The sequence below is a fragment of the Eucyclogobius newberryi genome, unplaced genomic scaffold, assembly GCF_026437365.1.
Source record: "Eucyclogobius newberryi isolate DKJ021-1_F unplaced genomic scaffold, fEucNew1.0.hap1 SCAF_11, whole genome shotgun sequence".
NCBI lineage: Eukaryota > Metazoa > Chordata > Actinopteri > Gobiiformes > Gobiidae > Eucyclogobius > Eucyclogobius newberryi.
The window spans coordinates 29427592-29451702 of record NW_027315735.1 but is presented as its reverse complement, the minus strand read 5'-3'; the positions used below and the strand labels follow the sequence as shown (position 1 = coordinate 29451702).

Sequence of the window (24111 nt, the reverse complement as noted above, 5' to 3'; positions counted from 1 at the left end):
ATGGCAGCGTGACACATGTTTTTGCGGTAGTCCTCCTTCTCTTATTGTAGTGGTGAGCTTTTCTGATATAGGCTGGGGCTATTGTTACTTTTCTACGGGCCCAATGTGAAACCTGATTGAAATATGACTCAGACACAATTCACGTGTTCGAGATACTTCACAAATCTACATTCTAATTGTGCTGTGTTACTGCTTTGAAGTCATGCAATCCAAGAGTAGACAGAAGATTAAACATATATACAATAGCTGTCAAAAAGTAGCTATACATAGAGTCATGGAATTTTAATAATACATATAAAAAGGCCCCCAGGCAGCCTGCGTGTAGAACTGCATCAATTATAGCTGATTATATATGATTGCTGCAAATTTTACTCTTCAGTTTTCAAATCAATGTCATGTACACATGCTTTATGTGAACAGCCTAATTATGTTCTATTAAATCTATTTCAAGACGCATTGAATACATCAGTTTTGACAATGTTGTTGACTTTTCAGCCCCAGTGGCAGTCAGACAGACTCCCCTGCCTGGATGAGTGGAGAGAGTGGAATGAACTGCCATCCAAAACCACTCCCAAATGAATACACATTCATTGCATGTCACAAGAATGTACTGTTATGTCGCGAGTTTAGAAGAAAAAGGACAAAAGTAAAGAAAGTGACTTAACTAACACAAGATTAAGATTGATGAAGGGCATCTCTGGGTCATAGATATGTTGGTGCTACACTTGTGCTCTACAAGGATTAAGATAAGATAAGATAAGATAATCCTTTATTGTCCCACATGGGGAAATTTCATTGGTGCAACGCAGGTAGATACAGAGGTAGATACAGAAGAACAGATCACTTATAGGAAGTCTGAAAAACACTTTCAGTAGAAGATCTCCTATAAATAAATAAAAACTCCCATAGACAAATAAATACATAAATACATAAATACCATTGCATGTGATCCCGACAGTAATTGCACATGAATATGTGTCACGACAGCACATAGATTGCACATGAATTTCACAGTAATTGCACATATGACAGAATTGCACATCAGTATTAGGTTAGGTCAGTATTGCGACGGGATAACGTGACGATCTCCGGGTAAGACGACTGTTCTCCGCAGTTTCATGAGTTCCTCCTTTGTGTAAACGCGGTACGGCGCCGGCCGGGGGGCGGGGCCGGAGCCGGGGGGCGGGGCCGGAGCCGGGGGGCGGGGCCGGGGGACTCAGAGCCAAGACACATCGCAACGACACGACGAAAACACTCAATCCAGCCGAATAAAGTCAAAACAAGTTAATTTAAAGCGATTCCAGTGCGTGTCCCGATCGTTCGTGAAGTTCCTCTTTCATATAAACGTGTATATAAACGTGTACCGACGACACGCCGTACTTTAGCGCGGCCGGAGGGCGCGGGGGGGGGGGGGGGGGCTGGTGGGCTCGCTCGGAGCTAGCTCACGTCACAACAACACAACGAACGCAACGAAAAACGCTCAAATCCAGCCGAAAAAAGTCAAAGACAGTTGAATTAAAAAACTATTCCAGCGCGTGTCCCTATCGTACAGTAAAATAGAAAAAATATACTAACTATATTTACAAAATATAGGAGATAAAGCACAATAAGTGTGAGAAAGAAGAGAGTGTTTACACCGGGATTTAGATTAAAATGAGGCAAAATAACCCTCATTTGTTCATAAGTTAGAGAGTAAATAGTTCATAGCTGGAAAGGGTCGCGTCAGGAAGGGCATCTGACCTAAAACTGCATTGGCTTGCAAATGACCGCACTCGTGGGCTTCTGGATATCGCTCTCAGAGGGCAAAAGAAGATTGATTTGATCTGTTCTGTAAATTGTGTGGTTTCACTCACTCTCTGTCTCTTTGGGGAAATATTGCGGTGCATCCTGAAACGTCCTTGCCTTGTCCCATCAGTGGCCTGTCGATATCGTTGAAGTATCTGTGGCCATGGAGACGCCTCTCAGGCGTGAGCGACCCTCCCCGATCACTCCTGCCCCCATCTCCCTCTCCTCCACCCCTGTAATCCACGCTCGCATACAGGTCTGAGGGTCAGCAAAGCTTTTGAGTTTGAGAGCTTTAGATCCTCAAGGGGCTCGGGATGAAATAAACAGCCACGCACAAAAACTGCTGCAGCGTCTTAAGAAATGCACTATAGGATCATTTATATTCTGAAGGCAAAGTGTGAGTTGGCGTCAAATAGCAAGCAGAGAGGCTGTGTGAGAGGACAAAATTGTATAGATTGGGATAATGTGTAAAATGCGAGTTAAACAAAATGCAGCAGTTTGCAATTAAAACTCTATTGTGCCTGCCATAAGGGATTAAAAGCCACAGTTTGGGTCTCAGGCTCTAATAAATGAGCAGTGCGTTGTATTGTATCATAAACCCTTACCCTAACAAGTATGGACGCAACAATAAAAAGCTAACATTTATAGATGATGTCGGTGTAATCCCTCATTCGTCCAGGCGTGTTCCATAGTAGAAAAAGCTTCAGCTGTAGTCATCTGGACTCAGTTTGAAAAAATAGGCTAGCTCGGTAGATACAAGGGGGAGTTTCTGTTGAAACAAACAACTCTTTCTACTTCAGGAAGGCTCCTCCCAATGGGCGGGTCTTACCACAGAACAGTATTAATATCGGAGTTCTCGACCTAAATTCTGTTATTGACAATGACTCTTGGATGAGAGTCGAAACGTCTATTTTTTCAAACTGAGTCCAGATGACTACAGCTGAAGCTTTTTCTACTATTTATAGATGATGTCGACATTTTAACAAACAACGACATGAAACTGGAACATTTCAACTTTAGTTCATCACAATATCTTTCATTATTTTGTGACAGATTGAGATAAAAGCAGCAACACATCTATGCTTGATATCAGATAGATCTCGTTTTAGGTTATTACACAGATACGACGTGTGTTTGTCTTTACTACGTTTCAAGACAAACCTTTAAAAACATAGTCGCACGAATCAAAATCAACTGTAATTGGCAGTCTTTTCAGAATCTCTCACACCGACCTGTGCTTCGAATCATTTTTTTCCCCCCCATCCACAAATCGTCCACTATATCGAACAGTGCGGTCAATTTATCCGAGTGGTACAAAGCCTGTTTCTGCTTGCTCCCCGTCGTCGCTGTATTGTTCCCATTGTAACCGCGGCGCATTCTAGTCCACCTCCTTCTTTGCGGCAGTGCAGTCCCTGGGCGTTTGATAAGTCTTTACCTGGAGCCTAAGCAGCTCCTGTCAGATTTGATTAGAGGTGGCGTTTGTGCCCAGGGCCCCCGAGGGGAGCGGATGCATGGTTAGCGCCGGACCAGGGGAATGCCGAGCGAGAACAATAGGATCGCGGGGCCTGGACACGCGTACACGCACACACCGGTGTTGAGCGACGGCGCGAGCAGGTGGACTGTGTTTGTTGTGTGTCAATAGTTAAGACTCGCAGCCTGATGGATAACAGCGCCCGGGTGTATTTTGGGAGCTATTGTCCTTTAATGAGAGCAACCTTTTGGAGGAGACGTGTCAAACTCGGGGTCCCGGGGGGGGCAAACCTGTCCTTTTGGCCATTTATTTTTACGTTTTGGTGCGTACTGCGTTGTAGGTTTTAAAGGGGGCGGTGCGGTTGTTGTTGCGGCGAATCATCTCGGTGTCAGATTAGATTAAAGATGCGTTCACACGTGTCCTTGTTGGGTCCTGCCTGGTTTGAGTCCAGTTTAGTCCAGATGTAGGCTGGGGTTTTTGTACTGTTCTAGTCCTCGTTTAGTTCTGGTTTAGTTCAGGCTTAGTTCCAGTTGAATTAAATGTGGATTGATGTGGTAAACGAAGTATAAACGCACCCTTGGTGAACCTTCTACTGAATCAATTATGTCCACACAAAGTAAAATATGTATACCTATACTTTACAAATTCTCAATGAATGTACATATCTAATTATTTGTATTAACACTTTTCTTAACAATTTGTAAGCAGTGTAAAGGAAATTAAACTGTTAACAATGTCAAACGGGAAAGTAACAGATTATGACGTTGAAGTATCCCAATAATAATACTCCAAACATGTCTTTAAACATATTAGTTGAGGTTTAACCATTAAACAAATGGGAAATGTCTGTCAATTAATAACCAAAGTGCATAAATATCAACATATAGCCTTATTTGGAAGCTTACAACATCTTTTTTAATGTTTAATTTGTAATCAGCTCTTTTTGTAGCATTTTTTTCAACTATAAACAACATACTTGATATTCAAATTTTGCATACTTTCAAAACAACATTCATGCTATTGATACCGAGATAGATACCTCTAGCTCTGGCCTGCATTTCATTTTAATTTAAAAAATGTCTCTGTGTTGATTCATTCACTTGCAATATCCATCCATTTGATTCACTTCTTGAGGTTGTATGCGAGACCAAATGGCTTTACTAAAATATCTCGTTCATTTGTCATTACATTCATTACATTCATTCATTCATTACCCACCACCACTCTTGGCACACATCTCTCTGTGAAATTAGCTTTGACACTGCTGCCCGGCCTCTCCGTGGCATGTGAAGACTGCACCAGGAGAGGATGCCCGGTCAATAACTCATACCGAGTGCTCTGCTCATGTAATTAAAACACACCTACCGCGTTGCATAATGTTATTAATTCATGAAGTTGAAATCAATTGAAAAGGCTCCCGATGACTCATTCTGGTACATTTTGTCAAAGTTGTTGCCGCAGATCAACTAACAAGCCCCTACGACAGCGTGAAGCGGGAGGGATTAGTCCCTCATGTATGTTTGCTGATTTGCATTCCTATCACATTATCATATGTGATTAGAATAATGTCATAATGGGCCAATTACAGGCTCTGCTCCTCAAACACTCTGTTGTTCCTTCACCGAAGGCTCTGTCTTTTTGTGTTGTCACTTATTGTGTTGTGTTGCCGTGGTCTGTGTTAATAAATGTGTTATAATAGTTTTGCAATTCCTAAGATGCCTCTCTTCAATGGTGGGCAGTGCCATATTGAATAATGTGAGTGGGTTTACAATGGAGACTATAAACAGCATTGTATTCAAATCACTTCTGACTAATCTGATTGTATGAGGTTTAATACATAATACAGAAAGATATATGTATGCATGCAGAGTTATTAAGTTTTAATACCACTTTTGTTGCTCTTGCTGCCGTCTGATGAGGCATGTTTCCAGTTGTGTGGCACAGTTAGATTACAGTATGCTTTGGGTCTCTAAAGAGTCAGTCAGCTGTGCATTTGCTCTTATGTAAGGCACACAACAAACATGACTTCGGTCTGTGTTTTAGTATGATATAAACAATTCATATCATACATCTTTTCTTTGTTTTTTTATCCTCGTTCTAAAAGCTTTTATGGCACAGAAAACCCACTGTGTTGCCGTCACACCAAAGAGAACAGGGTCTCTCTCATTTCAAACTGATATCACTTTACAGTTCGATTGCGGAAGGCTTCTGTAGACACTAGGGTTGTCATAAGTATGGAATATCAGAAAATAATCAATCCTGAAATCAGTACCGAAACTAGATACTCATTTCAACAAGTATCGATACAAAAAAGATCACATAAACAGGAAAATGTACATGTCATGAACAATTTTAGAATGATCTTGAGCTTTATCAGAACTAGTGCAAGACCTCATGGTGACATAAAGGAAGCACTATTACTGTTTAAAAATACAGTCTAGTGAGTAAAACCATATATTTAAAAACTATATCATTGTGGCATTGTAATCTGCATTGAATATCAAGCCTATTCCTTCCTTGGAGCAGGTTGATTTATGTCTGAGGCCTCACTACCAACTCCACAAGCTCAAACTCAGATTTAAAGATGATAATTATGCCATCGTGCAAGTTTTAAGTAAACAATCTCATACAGGCCTGGTCGGTGAAGTGTCTTGCTCAAGGACACAAAACATAGATGATCAATCTATTTACACATGGAAAGATTAAAATACAATACAGTCAGTTTTCAAGAAAGATTATTAATTTAATTTTTTAAATAAAAATATTTTCAATTCAATTCAATTTATTAAAATGTATTAAATGTATTCTTATTTATTTATTAAACTATTTTTGTTGATTTATTTTAATTTTATTTCATTTATTTCATTTATTTTAAGTAGGACAGTGTAGTAGGACTAATCAATGTAATCAATATAAATATCCCAGTTAGCACAAAAGGTAAATTTCATCAACAACAAACAGACATTTTACCACGATTGTTTGGAAAAAAGCAACTTATCCATGATTTTCTCCTCTAGTTTGTGATTTTTTTACACTTAGAACAAAGTAAAATTCTAAATTAGAAGTTACAGAACGTGTACATAATATTAAAATTATAATGACTAATATCCATTACATTTTTAGACAGTCAACCCACACTCTCAAACAGTCACAAGTTTTTATCCGAGCCTAAAACCTGACGCTCTTTACAGTCTTCCATGGTCAGTGCGTTACATCTGGTCAGCACTGCACTGTGGTGAACCCAACCAGGACGTCTAGTAAAGTACCAACTAAAAGTACTACTACTGCGACTCCACAGTGGAAACATGCCCCGAGTGACGTTTGCTCAAAGTGCCTGATGTTGAGGTGTGTGTCACGTTTGTCCTTTTTATGATGCCTTTGTGGTTGTGATTGGATGGTGGGCCGTGGCTGTTGAGTAATGTGAGTGGGTTTACCACGGAGGCTAAATTAACATTGTTCTGAAATCACTTCTGACTAATTGGATTGGAGTTTCAGACAATAACAGTGTTACATAAGTTCCCCCTGTGTCGTCTCTGTGCAGTTGATAAGCGGCGGGTCGATCGTGAACGCGGAGGCAGTATGGGACCACGTGACCATGGCCGACCGCGAGTTGGCGTTTAAGGCGGGCGACGTCATCAAGGTGCTGGACGCCTCCAACAAGGACTGGTGGTGGGGTCAGATCGACGAGGAGGAGGGCTGGTTCCCCGCCAGCTTCGTACGGGTGAGTGGGGGGGCGGGGCTGGCGAGAGGCGGGGCTACGGCGACGCCACACGACAGCTGCACGACATTTCACGGCACCGAAGATTAGAACAATGTGAAATGACAAAAAAAAAAAAAAAATGGCTCAGTGACCCTCTTCAGTTGTTGTGGTGGTGTATTTACTGATTTAGCAGCAGTTTGATGGGTACTAGCAGTGAGTAAGGGAAACTGATGTTAGAGTACCGTATTTTCTGCAGTATAAGGCGCACTTAAAAGCCTTTCATTTTCTCAAAAAACGTCAGTGCGCTTATAATCCAGCGCGACATATGGATTAATTCTGGTTGTGCTTACTAACCTCGAAATGCTTTTGTCTCGCTTAATGCGCCTTATAGTGCGGAAAATATGGTATGTTTATTTTGGTGCTAACTTTTTTCAAGTGGTAATCGTCCATTATAATAGACACTTTAATGTTTCTGTAACACCCGTAACAACGTGATAATCCCCGCAAACGTAATGACAAGTTGCCGCTTTTAAATGTAATAAACTCTCAAACGTTGAAACAAATTCCCACAAACATAATAAGTGTAACAAATCAAATATAATTACCAGCTTGTAAACTATCCATGTCTTTACATTATGACCTTATTATCTGCATATACAATACATTTGATAAGTTTTTGATTATTTCAACTTTATAAAAGTGTATTTCTTTGTATTTTTCCTTTGTTTGTTATTATTTTCATGGTAACATCCTGATGTTTACTCTCCTACATTTAGAAAAAAATCCCACAAATGTAATAATTTAGCTTTTGTGGGAACATTTTTCAGCATTGGCAACTTTTTTATCACGTTTTGTGGGCGTTACATGGTCCTGATAATAACAAGCTACATTTTCAGACATTTTAATACAATAAAAAGTCTCAAAGATATGCAAAATAAAGAAGGATTTAAATGTACTGTCCATCCAAATAATAAGGATCGACTTCCCCTAATTCCAATTGTTTGCTAAATAAATCCACTTGGACCTGGGACAGCAGACAGACGATACAATAGAGCCATATTCATCACCTAAACTCACGAATAGGGTTGACAAAAGTATTAAAAATAAAGACCGATATGACAAATGTGACCTTTGACCACAGTTTAAGAAGGATCTCGAGCCCTATGAGAACCAGTACTGTATAAGACGACATGGTTGCAGAGAAAGTGCTATTATTTTGTGTTTGAAATGCGTTCTCCCACAGCCCGGCCCGACAGTGTCGCCTCGAATCTCCCCATTTATCGCTCTCACTTCGCTCTGCCACCGTCGCTTTTTCCGGTCAGCGTTTTCTGAAGGATGATTTTGACTCGACTCTCTTAAAAAAACGGCTGACTTTCTCAAATGTAACCTACTGGGACTGAACTCGGTGTTGGACAGTAACTTCAGATACTTATACTCAAGTCATTACGTACTAAGTTTATTACCGTATTTTCTGGACTATAAGTTGCACCAGCCAAAAAAATGCATAATAGAGATTAAAAAAAACATATATAAGTCGCGGGAGTATGAAATGCGGTTGCAAGTGTGAAAATAACAAATAATATCACATATAAGTTGCACCGGAGTATAAGTATATAAGTATAAATATAAGTATAAGTCACACCCTGGCCAAAACTATGAAAAAAGCTGCGATTTATAGTCCAGAAAATACAGTATTTAGTCTTTGTTTGTGTCATAAAATTTGTCGTAAATCATTTTTCGCCTCTTTATGAAAGTCGTTTTAGCGGCAGCAGTGTAGCTTTTGTGAAGTGGTGAAAAATATCCGAGAGAATATGTTATTTTAAACAATACCTGTATTTAAATCCAGATTATGCGTACTTACTCCACCTCTGACTTTACGCCATCTTCTCTGAGCAGCTTAACCACTAAATACCAGAGGGTTTTTGAGCCATTATTATTAAGCCTTCATATTATCATTCTAATTTCCTACAACCTACACACACACACACACACACACACACACAAAGTCACATGCGGATGCCACGTGTCCCAAACAAAGCAGATTATCGCAACACAAAGTTACGCTCTGCGAACACCGCCTGGTTTAATAACGGAGAAAACCCAGGAGAGGTGGAAAAAGCGCCAGCTAAGTGCCTTATCCGCGTTCAGGGGCAACAAAGCAAAAAGATGCTGATGTCCCCTTTTACTTTGGCGTCACCTTGAGCGCGTGTCCTTGAAACGCACTTAAATTTACATCGTCTCAACCTTTCGTCGGCTCCACTGAACAACGGCGACACGTCCGAGCGTGTGGCGTGGCGCGGGGTCGGGTCAGCGCGGCACGTTTTGCTATAGATCACCCACAGAAGGGATTACGTCCAAGGCTTTGTCAAGACTAATCAATTCTAAAACCATCATTCAAACTAGATACTCATTTGAACAAGTGTTTTTGAACAGAATTACAGCGAGATCACGTGGTAACATCAGGTAAACTGCTATAATTATATGTCGAAAATGACTATTCTATTGAAATGTTTTTGGTTTTTGTTTTGTATCGGTCAAAAAGCTCTATATTGTCAGGGCATGATGGGAAATATAGTACAATTTAATCAAGGGAAGATGTAAGAGACGTATGTTATAACTGGGCGTGTAGCATGAAGTTAGCTGGAGGCTTGGAAGTAAATTGTGAATTCCATCTTCCGTTTATATTTATAAATATGCCCGTTGCTTGAACCCCACTCATCGGTCACTCCTCGGTCAGGTTTTCAGGAATGTTTTCAGCGCCCGCCGGCGTGCCCCTTTTAGTCGTCTAAATGATGCACCGGGCGCGTCTTTATTCGAGTGCAGCCCCAGTGCAAATGTTACTGCTTCATTTGTGAGAGGCAAGTACGTCATAAGGTTGTTTAAATCGAATTGTACAGTTGCTTTTACGCACATTATTTTGGTAACTTCCTATTTAAGTTATTTGGCGGGAAGTCTCCTTGACGTATCAATGCGAGAAAAATAAACAGAAACAACAACAGTAAACAACGCTTAAAAAAAAACCCCTCAAAAAACAGTAAAGATCTAGCTTACAGTAAAACTAATGGATGTGAAACTGAGCTCTTAAAACTTGTATTTTGTAAAATGTACGTACTGTATATATCAATATGGAAATATGTGATGCTAATGTCTACGGTCTGGCTCAGTAAAACATTTTGAAGTACAATTATTACAGAAAACAATAATATTGAAACTACCGTATTTTCTGGACTATAAGTCGCACCAGACTATAAGTCGCCCCAGCCAAAAAATGCATAATAGAGAAAAAAAAACATATATAAGTTGCACTGGAGTATGAAATGTGGTTGCAAGTGTGAAAATACTCGCTCGGGAGTATAAGTATATATAGTATAAATATAAGTATAAGTCACACCCCGGCCAAAACTATGAAAAAAGGTGCGACTTATAGTCCGGAAAATACGGTACTTTATGGCTCTGACACAATTACCTTTAAAGAGGAAGGAGGATCCCAGTAAAACATATTTAAATGCACAATGTCATTAAAAGACATGAGCTGCATCAAATAAACATAAGAATTAGCCATAGACGCTACTTATTCATGACTTTTACAGCTGAAATCGATCGCATTTCACAAACAATATCAAAAAATGTAGGTACAATGAATTCTGAACCCCCCTAAAATATTGTCTGAGCATTTACTGAAGTCGATATAGTGGTTATTTGTAATACAGTGAATTATAGGGACAGTGTGGTCATTCTGGTCGCTTGTTCTTGTCTTTCTCTTAAGTTCTATGACACGACATGGGAACTAAACAAATTCTGAATTCACCTGGATCTTCACCGACGCAGCTGTGACCTCTGAAATAGCTTTTATTCCCTCAAAGCTTATTTATAGATTCCAACAGGCTAAACGTTAGCTAAGGTGCTCCGCGGGATACGAACGAAACCAGTTGGATTAAGAGCACGTCATTTAAAACGATCAATAGACACAAAACAAACTAGTTGTCAAAGGCTAGTTTGAATAAATGTGTTTTTAGCTGGAATTTGGAGAGGAAACAAGGATCAAACTTCGAAACTCATAAATCTAACCAAGATTATTATGATTTATTAACCACTTAAATCTGACAACAACAAAAAAAAGTATCTGGTTTTGAGACATCTCTACTAAATAAACGCTAATTAAGTACAATTATGAAGCTTATTTTGAGAATTCTTGATTGATTTCACTTATTTCAAGGACATTTATGCATCGAACAAGTGTTTTTTTTCTAGTTTTGAGAAAGTGTCATTTTGAACTGTCAATCATCATCATCAAGTGTGACCGAATAATGCTCCTAAACTGTAAAATAAAGAGGTTTTAGAAAAGAAAGTGCGCCGCGCTGACCGGCCTGATGCCACACCACTTCTGCTTTAACACCTCAAACTCCTCAAACATGAATGTAATGTATTCAAAAGCATCATTACTGAGGTTGAACTCTCCCCCCTTTTTTCACCGAGCACCCCCCTCCATGGTCGTCATCCCTCACTTTTCACCCCTATCTTTCCATATTTCCTCTTGCTGACGGGACAGGGCAGACCGGCTGACCCAACTGCCCACCCGAAACACTTGTCTCTCTGTGTGTCTTTTCTCCCAAAGGTGGACCCCCACCCTCAACAGCCCCAAACAAAACAGGTTTTCTATATCAACCCCATAGCAACTCCACGGTTCCAAAACACCACGACAAAGGTGCGTTCCTATTTACCAACAAATGTCATCCACCAAATCATCCCGCCCGCCCGCCCATCCACCTCTTGCTAATATCTGTAAACCGCGTCATCGCCGAAACATTCACCCACCGGAACGTACGGTTAGACGACAAATGCGTGAGTCAAAAAGTAAAGGTCCAACGCGACATTTTTTGGGGTCCACGGTCACTCACGTTCGCGGACGCGCAAATTCTTCCTGGCGCGTCCGTGCGTGTCTTGCCGTCGACTCAGTTCGGCGGTCTCGGTGGCACCACCCGCCGCTCGGCTTGTCTGTGGCACTGCATTTCCATCTTGTGTTTGGCATCGTACCTGCCGGTTCTTTGATGTCCTCTTGGCAAACTGTGTGTCATCAGGTGTTGGCTTCTGGGCCTCGGAAACCACACACGCTCTCTCCCTCTCTTTTCTATCTCTTCTTCCCTCTTTCTTTCTGTTAAATGAGCCAGCAGGAGGACATGCCATGTTTGTAAATGCCGTGTCGTTTGTGTGTGTACTGTATGTGTCACGATATCTGTGGAATACTGCGGGTGTGTACTGAGGGTGTGTAGGCCGCTGCGTGAAGTGCAACGAGAACGTACGAGCAGCGGCAAAGTGGGAACAATGGCTCTGACAGAGTCGGGTTCATCCAAGAGCCGAGCTGGAGTGAGATCAAAACCAGGTTTAAAACTGGATCAGGCCGATACCAGAACCTAAAAGTAGGAGTAGCATCAAGAGTAGTAGTAGTAGTAGTAGTAGTAGTAGTAGTAGTAGTAGTAGTAGTAGCAGCAGCAGCAGCAGCAGCAGCAGCAGCAGCAGCAGCAGCAGCAGCAGCAGTAGTAGTAGTAGTAGCAGTAGTAGTAGTAGTAGCAGTTGTAATAGCAGTAGTAGTAGCAGCAGCAGCAGCAGCAGCAGCAGCAGCAGCAGCAGTAGTAGTAGTAGTAGCAGTAGTAGTAGTAGTAGCAGTAGTAGTAGTAGTAGCAGTTGTAATAGCAGTTGTAGTAGCAGCAGCAGCAGCAGTAGTAGCAGCAGTAGTAGTAGCAGTAGTAGTAGCAGTAGTAGCAGTAGTAGTAGCAGTAGTAGCAGTAGTAGCAGTAGTAGTAGCAGTAGTAGCAGTAGTAGTAGCATTAGTAGCAGTAGTAGTAGTAGTAGTAGTAGTAGTAGTAGTAGTAGTAGTAGTAAGTGAATCGATTATTGAGATAAGCGTCAACTAATTTAGTAATCGAATAATCATTATACGGACTACAAAATGTGCCACGTGCTGAGATATATGAATATATATATTATATATTAGGTTCTATCACTCGGGAAATGTGTACATTCAGTGATTTTGGTGAAAAGAAAATCGTTTTTTGCTGCAATTGTACTCCCAAGAATCCAGAGTACACACTTTTCCAATTCTTTACAAAAAGTGAGTCCGGTCACCACTCCCTCCACCGCGCCTCCAGCCAAACTCAAACAGAACCGAGCAATCAGATATTTGTTTTTTTACGACAAACCGCTCCCTGTCCCCGATTGGCTCACGCACCTGTCAATCACCTCCGCCTGAGGTGAACGCAGACTGATATCAAACTGTACACACCGAAAAGTATCATGTTGTACTTTTTGGATTTGACTTTAGCTTCATCTTTAGCATTTTTTCGCTAAATCGATTTAACGAAACAAAAATGTTAATGTTAATTGTAAAAATAACTGTTAGTTGCCGCCCTAAATAGTAGTAATTGCAGTTTATTGGCAGTAGTTTCATTAGCTAATGACGCTATAGGGCGAATCTTGAAAGTAATAGCAGTAATAGTAGCAGTAGCGTTCGGGCACATCGCGGGGCGGCGAGTGCGATTACTACTATTTAGGGCGGCAACTAATAGTTATTTTTACGACTAACATGGCAATTTTTCGTTTCGTTAAATCGATTTAGTGAAAAAATGCTAAAGATGAAGCTAAAGTGATGAGATTTGAGCTTCATCTTTAGCATTCTTTCGCGAAATCAATTTAACGAAAATAATAATTGCCAGGTTAATCGTAAAAATAGCTGTTAGTTGCCGCCCTAAATAGTAGTAATTGCAGTTTATTGGCAGTAGTTTCATTAGCTATTGACGCTATAGGGCTAATCTTGAAAGTAATAGTAGCAGCAGTAATAGTAGCAGTAGCGTTCGGGCACATCGCGGAGCGGCGACTGCGATTAACTGAGCCGGGGATTTGTTTATTTACGTTTAATCGTGAGTGAGCGGCTGCCAGCGCCTGGACACAAGATCCCCCTCGGCAGCGACTGAAAGAGGCTTTGTGGAGCGTGGAGTGGTTGGCAAGCGCCCGTCTAACCTTGGCGACACGCTGGACCGCGAGTCCGCGCCCGCATCCAAGGCGCCGGGACTAAATAAAGACCGGGAGGTTGGATTGCACCGACAACGAGGATTAATTAAGTCTTACGCGGTGTAGGTGGTATGTAAAACCGCCGGTGATACTTTATGACAGATTGGGATAAGTCAGTGTTAATTACAGACACTTTTTTATTTTTGTTCGGACGTAAAAAGAAACATTAATTTGCACGTTGTCGGTCGTCGTGATACTGTATTCTAATTTAAATATAAATTGTATTGAGCTCAGCAGGATTCACAGTACAATTATGTAAATGTGTTCCAAATTATGCAAACTGTAAATGATTAATAAGTTATATTTCATGAAGCAACTGCGACGAACACAGTCAAATAAATTCTCCAACTACTACTATTACGATATGTTTCATTTTGAAGAGTTAATTTGTAAAAACAGATGAGTTATGAGTTATAATAAAGGCTTTGGTGGTTTGTAGTTTACTCTTTTTACAGCAAGCCGTACATTTTAATCAAATTATTGTTCCATCGTTTGATAAAATCCGCTTGGCTTTATTTTCATCGATCATATCTGTAGAGGATTGTAACAAAAGCAAAAATACGCTTCGACCATTACACCATTCTTGTTCAAATTTAGGTTCGTTTTTGCAAATTAACTTCTTCTTCTATCTCATCTGATACAAATATAATGTAATATTGGAGGTGGGTAATATATACACACTTTTTATTTATAATTTCAATGCTGCTTTAAAGATATACAACATTTTAATATCAAGTTTTTTACAGTAATACAAAAAAAATGCAAAAAAAATAAAATGTAAACTTTCAAATAAGGGTTTTAGATGATATTTCTGCGCTTTTTGTGATTTATTTGACATTTGTCTGATAATTAAACCTCAACTGATACATTTAAAAAAATGTCATGACACATTTATGTTGGATTTTCATAATATTGTCTGACTATTGTTACTGCCGTACTCCAAAGTAACACTGAGATATACATTTTTATCACTAATTATGATCTAACTCCTGATGTGGATGTAGCACAGCAATAGCCAGCTCTCCATCAGCTTTTACTGACCACGTGAACATAATGAAGTACTCTGTTGAAGTTATATTCAACTGTAAGCGTACTTTTATATAGTTTTAGTTCATTTAAAAGTCAAAGTCAGTCCGGCCCGACGAGAGCCAAGGCTAAACACATCTATAATAAATGCAACCGAGGCGCGGACAGTTTTTAGCTCGGTCGCAAACTGAAGGGAACTTTTGTTTCCTTTGAGACGACTGTACAGACAGAATTAAAAGACCAATATGAGGATATAATAAAACACATATTTCCCTAGATGTGCCGCAGACGGTCGGGCAGACAGTGGCTTTTGTCGTCGTGCCATTACTCATACACGGTAAAGTAGAGTTTGAGGAAAACACAAATCAGGCACGCATTTGTATTAGTCCGTTTTGAATCTTCAAAACCAATTTCACCCACGTTGGAAAGTTCAGCAACTGTTATTGATGATTAGACATTGATTGAACAGGTCTAACTTTACATACTTAATGACAGGTGCATACGGTTTAAATAACTATATATAAACAGTACGGCATTAAATCAATCTTAATCCCTTGAGTGAGGTGTAAACATGCTGTCCTATTCTATTACAAAAATGTACTTAACAAATACACATTGATGCCTCATGTATTTCTGGCCTAAAAATGACAACAAAACAACCAAAATGTGTTGATTTTAATTACCGTATTTTCCGGACTATAAGTTGCACTGGAGTATAAGTCGCACCAGCCAAAAAATGCATAATAGAGAAGAAAAAAACATATTTAAGTCGCACTGGAGTATGAAATGCGGTTGCAAGTGTGAAAATAACAGATAATATCACATTTAAGTTGCTCCGGAGTATAAATATATAAGTATAAATATAAGTATAAGGCGCACCCCGGCCAAAACTATGAAAAAAGGTGCGACTTATAGTCCGGAAAATAAGGTACATGAACCAACAATTCATTATTTATTGACAAGAAACCATTTTAAACATTCATATTTAACTCTTAAAAAAAGAGAACCCTGTACGTAACTTATTCAAATTATGTTCAAAAAACATAGTTGCTCTGGAGTATAAGTCGCACCCGGGCCAAAACAATGAAAAAAGGTGCGAAAGTATGGTATTACCTGACTCGTTCACTGTATTGATGCATCTACAATAAATGTAACGGCAATAAACAAAAAAAAGGCAATGTTACTATTTTTCAAACGTCTTCAAGGTTCCTTTCCTTCCGTGGCGCAGTGGTACGTTTTCAAATAACCCTTTCTCGATGCAATCCAACCGCTGCGGTGTGAGTGCAAAGTCCTGTTCTGTACGTACTTGTTAGCGCGTCGTTGTTGTTTTAGTCTCATGTTTTGAAGCCTGCACCTGCCTCCCGTGTGAGTGTTTTTTTTCTTCTCCCCCCTTCTGCCGCGTCCTCAGCTGTGGGTGAACCAGGAGGACGGGGGAGGCGAGCCATCCGAGGGGACGAGCGAGGTTCAAAATGGCCACCTGGACCCGACCAACGACTGCCTGTGCCTGGGCTCGCCGCTGCAGAACCGCGACCAAATGAGAGCCAACGTCATCAACGAGATCATGAGCACGGAGAGACACTACATCAAACACCTCAAGGACATCTGCGAGGTGACGAAACACGAAAACACGCCGCACGGGACAAAAAACAACACGGGGACGGGTCATTAGTCTGCGAAGAATCATGGCTAAAAGTGGTGGATTGTGGTTTGTGAGGGAGCGGAAAGTCTGGACCCCTTTGAGCCTCAGGCCTTACAGCTGCGTTGTTGTGGCGGCATCTGGGCGTGAGTTTAATTAAAGGTGCACTGTGTAACTTTTCCGACCCCTGCTTGTCTCCGTGGAGCTGAAATTATAGTCTAAAAGGAATAGACGTTTAAAAAAAAAACAGATGTGATTGAACAGAGCAAAGTGAAAGCAGTTAATTAATGGAAAAAAGAATCAATAACAGCATTTAAGAAATACATAAAAAAATATATATAATAAGAAAGGTTATTTGGTTAAAATTGTGTTTATCTGCTTGTTTGCAATGAATGAACAGTAAATGTATAGTGCATTGTTTAATCTGTGTTAAGTATAAGTGAAAAAAGGGGGCATAAAACATAAGATTGCTCTACTTTCTGCTCCTTTTCATTCATTTTTGGTACGATTTACCGCTCCCTGATCACGTCAATAATAAAAAAATAATAACAATAGAAAAATGGGTCTTTCTTTCCCTGGAATGTTCTAAAACATGGCATTAAAGTGATTTATCTGTGTTTTTACTGACCTGTAACATGGCCTGCCGCCGTCAACTTTCCTCTCCAAACAGATAGATCTATGCGTTTAATGCCATACTGTGGAACATTGCAGTGAAAAGAACAACCACAATGACATAATCCACAGTGCATCTTTAAGCCTGTCTTATGTACGGCTGGTTCACAAGCTCGACATGTTTTTGGCCTGGCGAGTTTGCACGGAGGAAATAAAGCAAACATAAAACGCGTTAATGAATACAGATGGATGGTATTGAATGGTCCGGTTCTCAACAGCGATTCAGCAGGCTCGTTTCGCTCATTAAGTCGTTAAAAATCAACTTTAATGAGCTTTTAACTATGTGTTTTACTCATCATTAGTGAACTAGTGTATTTGGATTGACTCCTGCATCTTCCTGCGTTTTCCTGGAACCGCGGCTCGAGTGCACAGACAATTCCTGTTTTCACCTACCCCCTATCTCCGCCCACATCCCCCCCGTCTTTAGCTTCGATTGTTTGAAACCAAGCGGCGCGTGAAGTGTGCTCAAACGTCACGAAATGTCACTGTGTGGAGAGGCGGGGCTTATCAGTTCTGCCGTTTCAGTGTTGTTGTTGTTGTTGTTTACAATGAACAGAATGTGAAATAACGATCTCGCTTTTAATAAGAACCGGGAAAAGGGGCATAATGTGTCACCGTAGTGGATCATCTCTGTAACGGGACTTAACTGGAGGCAGAGGGTGGTGCCGATGATTGGATTTGTCATTACAGAGTGAATCATGCTGCGCAGATGAGCCACAAGTCACACTTAATAACACAAACCAAATGATCTGGGCCATTTATACGGGGCCATAACGGGACGTCTCAATCAAATTCACACATTATCTCTGCCTTATCACGTGCAGAACAACGTGAATACACATCTTCTAATCCTCTACGTGTTTATTTGTTCCATTTCCAGTTGTTACGGCCGATATGGTGCATTTTACGACATTTGACGACGTTTTTTCAATAGCAGTTTTTCTCTAGGCCTTTATTTATTCATGTACAGTCGTGTTTATATATAATTTCTGTATTTCTACGCCCGGGTGGTAGACTGTCGCTGTTTAGCTCGACTCGATTCCTTCACACGACGGCAATCCAAGATTTTAAGGGGGGGGAAAACCTCCTAATCTCGACTTAATCCTCCGTGAACAAGATTTTATCAAAGCAACCCATCTTTTTAAATATGTGTGCCAAAGCTTATATTTACCACCTCTCCTCGATATGTCACGCCTGCAAGAAATCCTGGCATGGAGCGGCGCAGCTATGCACACAAACACACGGAAGGGAAAGTGATATTCCCTATCACACCTGTGCAAATAGTGTTCTGGGCAAACTAAATCTGTTTTACTTCCTATTTTCGATCAAAAGGCGTGGATTACGTGTCCGTTTGCTCAGGTTCTGTGGTGTTGTGGAAAGAAATAGTCGTAAATACGGTAGATTTAGCCATATAGCTGATATTTGTCATGCAGATAAGCAAGATTTGCCGATATATGTGTCATTATGGCAAGGCCCGCAATGTGGAATCAAGTTATAATCAAGTTCATCAATTAACTTTTCCCTCTCTTAGCTATAATTCATTTTTAATGTATTATTTATGACGCTCGCGTAAACAAACAGCCACATCTTTAGCGTCCTTGCTCTTATATTTACATTATAAATAGGCTGTAGAAGAAGTATTCGTACAATTACACCCGGAGATTTTACTCTCTCTCTTTTACTATTTCTACTTTTTATGTATAAGTATAATTTTACGTTATTTTTTAGATTAAAAATAGCATTAAAGAAGATGTACCATGCTTTGGCCTGCTATATAGTTATAATCTATTACACACGTGGATCATTATTGTCTATTTTGGACAGTTTAAATCATGATATTAATGTAAAATAACTCTTCTTTTGGTAAAAAAAAACTGCACTACAACTTCGAGAGGGCAAATGAGACGGGGATTCCAACACAATTAAAAGCTCTTAAATCAATTTTGCATAATACGGATCCTTTAACAATAAGCTCAACTCCTGTATAATTATGTAAATAGACTTTATTTAAAACAATTGCCAAAGAGTGACTAAGCTTCATCGTCTGAAACACCAAAGACTGGATTATTTAAGTGCATTTAATTGGAATACAAGGAGAGCAGAGAGAATTGTGGGAAGTGTAGTGTGAAAGGAAAAACACCAAGTCTTTTCCCCAAGTTCCAAAGCCACGAGGCATTTAATTAGCCGCGCGAATTGGACGGACAAATTAAGGCCAAGAGTCTGACCTGCACCAAATTGTTTTTGACTTTACAATGGGTCCAGAAGTCACTGTTAATTTTCAAACCATTTAAATTATATTAGTCGGGTGTCCTAACATGTTTATTGCAAGGAGCCACTGAAAATAGGCTGAACATTAATTACCTTTGGCGCGGTGTGCCCTTTTTGCAGACCTATAAACCCAGCTGTGTATTTTTCAATCAGGAATCTTTTGTGTGTTTACATCATATTTTACTGATATGTCTTAAAGCCCATAGGTTAAACTACTCATTTCACACACAAACAAGTTATCAGGCCAGAATTAACGGTAATTACACAACTGTTACAGATAAACCGTACTGTAAATAAAGGCCAAAGCTTGTCTAATTTACAACGTAACTTTTCCTCACAAATTGTCACCTAACTGATGTAAATATATGTTAAATATGACTATAAAAAGTACTATCGCATCAAACTAAAATAATTTGAAGAAAAAGCAGACCTGTCATTACTACATTACAGTAAATGCATCCATCTTTATCAGACTGAGCTCATCTATTGGATTGGATTCTCTCGTTTTCCTTCGTTGTACCATGTTTTAAAGATACTGACCACTGCAGACAAGGAACACGCTCAAGAGCTTCCATTTTGAATGTTATTCGGTCAAGAACGTCCAGAGTTTGCTTACTGGGCTGAGTGGAGCCTTTTAGTGCAGAGTTTGCATGTTCTGCTTGTGTCTGTGGGTTCTCTCGACTCGGAAGGACCTAAAACTATAAAAAATTTGTTCATTTTCTGGTGAGGTACTTGTGGATATGAACCTATAGATAATATTTGATGAATAAAGTATATATAATCCCGATTGAAGGATGTGGGGTCTTTTAGTGCAGAGTTTGCATGTTCTGCTTATGTCTGGTGGGTTTTCTCGACTCAGAAGGACCTAAAACTATGAAAAATCGGTTCATTCTCTGGTTAGGTACTTGTGGATTTGTGGATGTGAACCTATAGATAATATTTGGTGATTACAGTATTTATAATCCCAGGTTGAAGGATGCGCGGGTCAATGTTACACCTCATCGTTTACCGAACATTTCTGCTTCAAACATGTACATTTTGAGTATGTTAGACTGATTTTGTGTGCAGGAATAGTGTAGCTACTCCTACTATTCACATGCCTGTTGTCATAATATGCTCTTCGGTTGTATTTGTGCGCCGTTGCAGGGCTATTTGCGCCAGTGCAGGAAGCGCGTGGACATGTTCAACGACGACCAGCTGAAAGTCATCTTTGGGAACATCGAGGACATCTACCGCTTCCAGATGGGCTTCGTCCGAGACCTGGAGAAACAGTACAACACGGACGACCCGCATCTCTCCGAAATAGGACCCTGCTTTTTAGAACACGTAAGGCATTTCCATCATTTCGCTCTGTTTAAAGGCGTCGGGAAGGTGTCCACGCTGACTCGCTTCATGTCTTTGATGGGTTACTTGGCTTGTCAGCTGGTTTTTGAGATACTTAAGAAAACTTTGTTGACACTATGATACATTTCTGTTATATTTAGTGCAATGAAAGTCGTGTAAATTATGTAGCGCGCTGTAACGTTTTGGCACTTTTGGAGAAAGCTGTTGGCAAAGGTATACAGTACTTTCTCTCACGCTGCAACATCTTGGTAGAGGGCCAAGTTTCTCTCTTTGGATATTGCTTTAACACTGTATATACAAAGTTATTGGTCAGATCTGTGGAGAGACATGCTAAGAAGTCATGATTTCAAGCTCTTTTTAGCCACAAAAACATGTGTAATGTCTTTATGTGTCACTTTAAGTCTGATTTCTCTTTGTATTCAGTGAAATAACAGCGATGGAACCTGCCTCACCATTTTCGACATTCTTATAAACACGAACCAACACAGTATATTCGTTTTCTGTTTTATTAGGCATTTTTGTATCCACAATATTCTAAAACGTAAAGAGAATTCAAAGCCTGGTGATGAACAATTAGCAACGTTGCCTTAGCCAATAAATCAAAACAAAACACTAAATCACTTTAATGGTGAAAGGTGCTGAGAATGGCGTCATAAACAGTATGCTAAAACCCATAAATCACAGTCTAAGGATTCATTTTCCGCCCCATTTCCATATTTCAGTTTTGAATGATTGATTGACGTCCCAAAAAGCGTGCTATTGTGCTTGTCCTCACCCGCTGCCTTACTGATATGTAACACTACCGTGCGTCCTGTACCTTCTGCAGCAAGACGGCTTCTGGATCTACTCGGAGTACTGTAACAACCACCTGGACGCCTGCATGGAGCTGAGCAAACTGATGCGTGACGGCCGCTACCAGCACTTCTTCGAGGCCTGTCGTCTCCTGCAGCAGATGATCGACATCGCCATTGACGGCTTTCTGCTCACTCCGGTCCAAAAGATCTGCAAATACCCGCTGCAGTTAGCCGAGCTGCTCAAGTACACGGCGCAGGAGCACAGGTGAGACGAGGGGCCCCCGACTCATGCATTATTCAGTGTTCGGTCCACAGCTTTGTACAGATTTTGTGTTTTTCTGTCGTAAAACTGTGGTATAAGAGTTTGTCACAAGCTAGCAGCCCGCAATGGAGTGATGGCGTCTCTGTCGACCGACATGTTTACTGGTCGATTCATTATTTCTGGGGGATTTGAAATGATTTATAGTCACAGCAGCAGAACAGAGAACGTATGTAATTGTAAACAAGCGTAGTGTGAGTTTTATCTGCATTTTTACAGATAAATACACTGTTTTGTCACAATGTGCAGATACATGTTACTTAAAAGGTTTGAGTACTTTTACCAGTGCCATGCTCCTTTTAGTCAACTGATTGATGCTCAGAGCATGTATTTTATTGACCAAGAACTTCTTTAGTCCACTAAAGAACTGCTGGATAGTGATCAAACACTAACACTACTATCAAAACTACGTAGATACTCATTTGAACAAGAACCAATTGCATAAATAGGACAACATTCGACCTTTCCTGTGTAGTTTTAGAAAGGTCTTGAAGTAGTCTGGGATCACATGGTACTACAGGAGATACTTTACATTATTTCGAGTTGAAAATTCCATTCTATTGCCTAATGTTTTTATTAACTTTGTGGTATCAAAATTGGTATTGAGCCTTTTCCTTTGCATGAAAATGGAGTTAAACATGTTTGCGTCATGACAACACGCTGGCATAACAGGATCAAGTCTGTAGTGCTGTTAGTCTTTAGCTGTTCTGTCCATTAATTGCTCGATGGTTAACCAAAATGTGTATTTGTTGACTTATTCTCGTATTTAAAGGAAAAGGATTTGAATGGGACAAAAGCAGAAAGGAGGAGGCAGTGAGATAACTGAATCGTGAGTGAACCATGAGTTATAATCTGCCTTGTTCATAGCGTTTCTGTTCAGATTGTTGTTAAACATGAACTTCTGCAGCTGTAGTCTTGTGAGTGCAGATCTGAGCAATAGTTTTTAGTTGGCTAATTGGTCTACAGGGCATGTTTTTAGTCAACTACAGCTCTACAAGTCTGGGAAAGGTGTTTGGAAGTGCATGTGAATGAATCAAAACACGACTGTTTTAGATTAGGGCGCTACAACAATGTTAATAATGTCCTGTAATTTGATAAAGTGATTCATGTTCATTATTTTGTCTAAAACATACAGTACCTGCTGTTGTCAGTTTATTTCATTCCCACACCTTGCAAATTCTGTTTCCAACTTGAGTCCTAATAACACTTCATCTCACTGCTTGATTAGAAAAACATGTTTATGATCGTTCATTCTGCTTTTTGTCAAATTGGGAACAAACTGGCAAACGCTTTATCCCACATTTTGACTACATTCTTCCACGCTTAAGATCAGTTCATTTCAGAAACTGGTTTATTACTGTTGCATCATGGGGCTCCAGATGTGCGCCATGCAGCTGTTTGACACAGTTTACTCGAGCATGAACGGAAAACAAATGCTCTTGGCTGAAGCGGACAACATTACATCCTAAAATCTGGCTTGTGTTTATACATTTAGACAACACAAGTGGAAATCCATACTCAAATCCCGGGATGACGCTGTCCATTGACTGATTGCGAAGTGAATCATTCAATCATCAGGATTAAGCAATACAACAAACGCCGCACAAGGCTTGAGGAATAAGTATTTATTTGGTATTTATCTTTTCCCTCTTTTTGGTGATGTCAGAGCAAGTCGTTTGTGAATGGATTTATTTAGTGTTTAACCAGACTGAAAATAACAACCGCAGCTTAACCAAGAATTGTGCAAAAATGCTGTTCAATTGGCTCAACTCCAGTTGGTTTGTACAGATATGTTTTACAAGCAGTTCTTAGGGTAAAAATGAGGATGCTGTGTGATGTCTGCACCTAATTATAATAATAATAACTTTATTTAATAACTTTTATTTATATAGCGCTTTTCAGTGACCCAAAGACGCTATAAATCATTTTTCATCATGCGCGAACCGGGAAGTAACGTAAGTGCTCTGAACGTTGTGAATTGTGCTAATCAACTCATCATGGTGAATAAAAAGGATGCGTTAACAAAGTGAG

At 40.1% G+C, this 24111-nt stretch overlaps 1 protein-coding gene across 7 annotated transcripts in view; it reads left to right on the top strand.

Moving 5' to 3' along the window:
* Positions 1 to 24111, top strand: part of arhgef9a (Cdc42 guanine nucleotide exchange factor (GEF) 9a) — an 81065-nt gene that overhangs the window by 40155 nt on the left and 16799 nt on the right. For 6 of the 7 annotated variants that reach the window (XM_072439857.1, XM_072439853.1, XM_072439856.1 and 3 more), the window contains 5 exons: positions 6798 to 6977; positions 11572 to 11661; positions 16456 to 16656; positions 20770 to 20949; positions 21794 to 22026. In XM_072439857.1, coding sequence (XP_072295958.1) covers positions 6798 to 6977; positions 11572 to 11661; positions 16456 to 16656; positions 20770 to 20949; positions 21794 to 22026 — 884 coding nt within the window. The remainder of the gene's footprint in view (positions 1 to 6797; positions 6978 to 11571; positions 11662 to 16455; positions 16657 to 20769; positions 20950 to 21793; positions 22027 to 24111) is intronic. The other variant, XM_072439854.1, reaches the window with a different exon arrangement.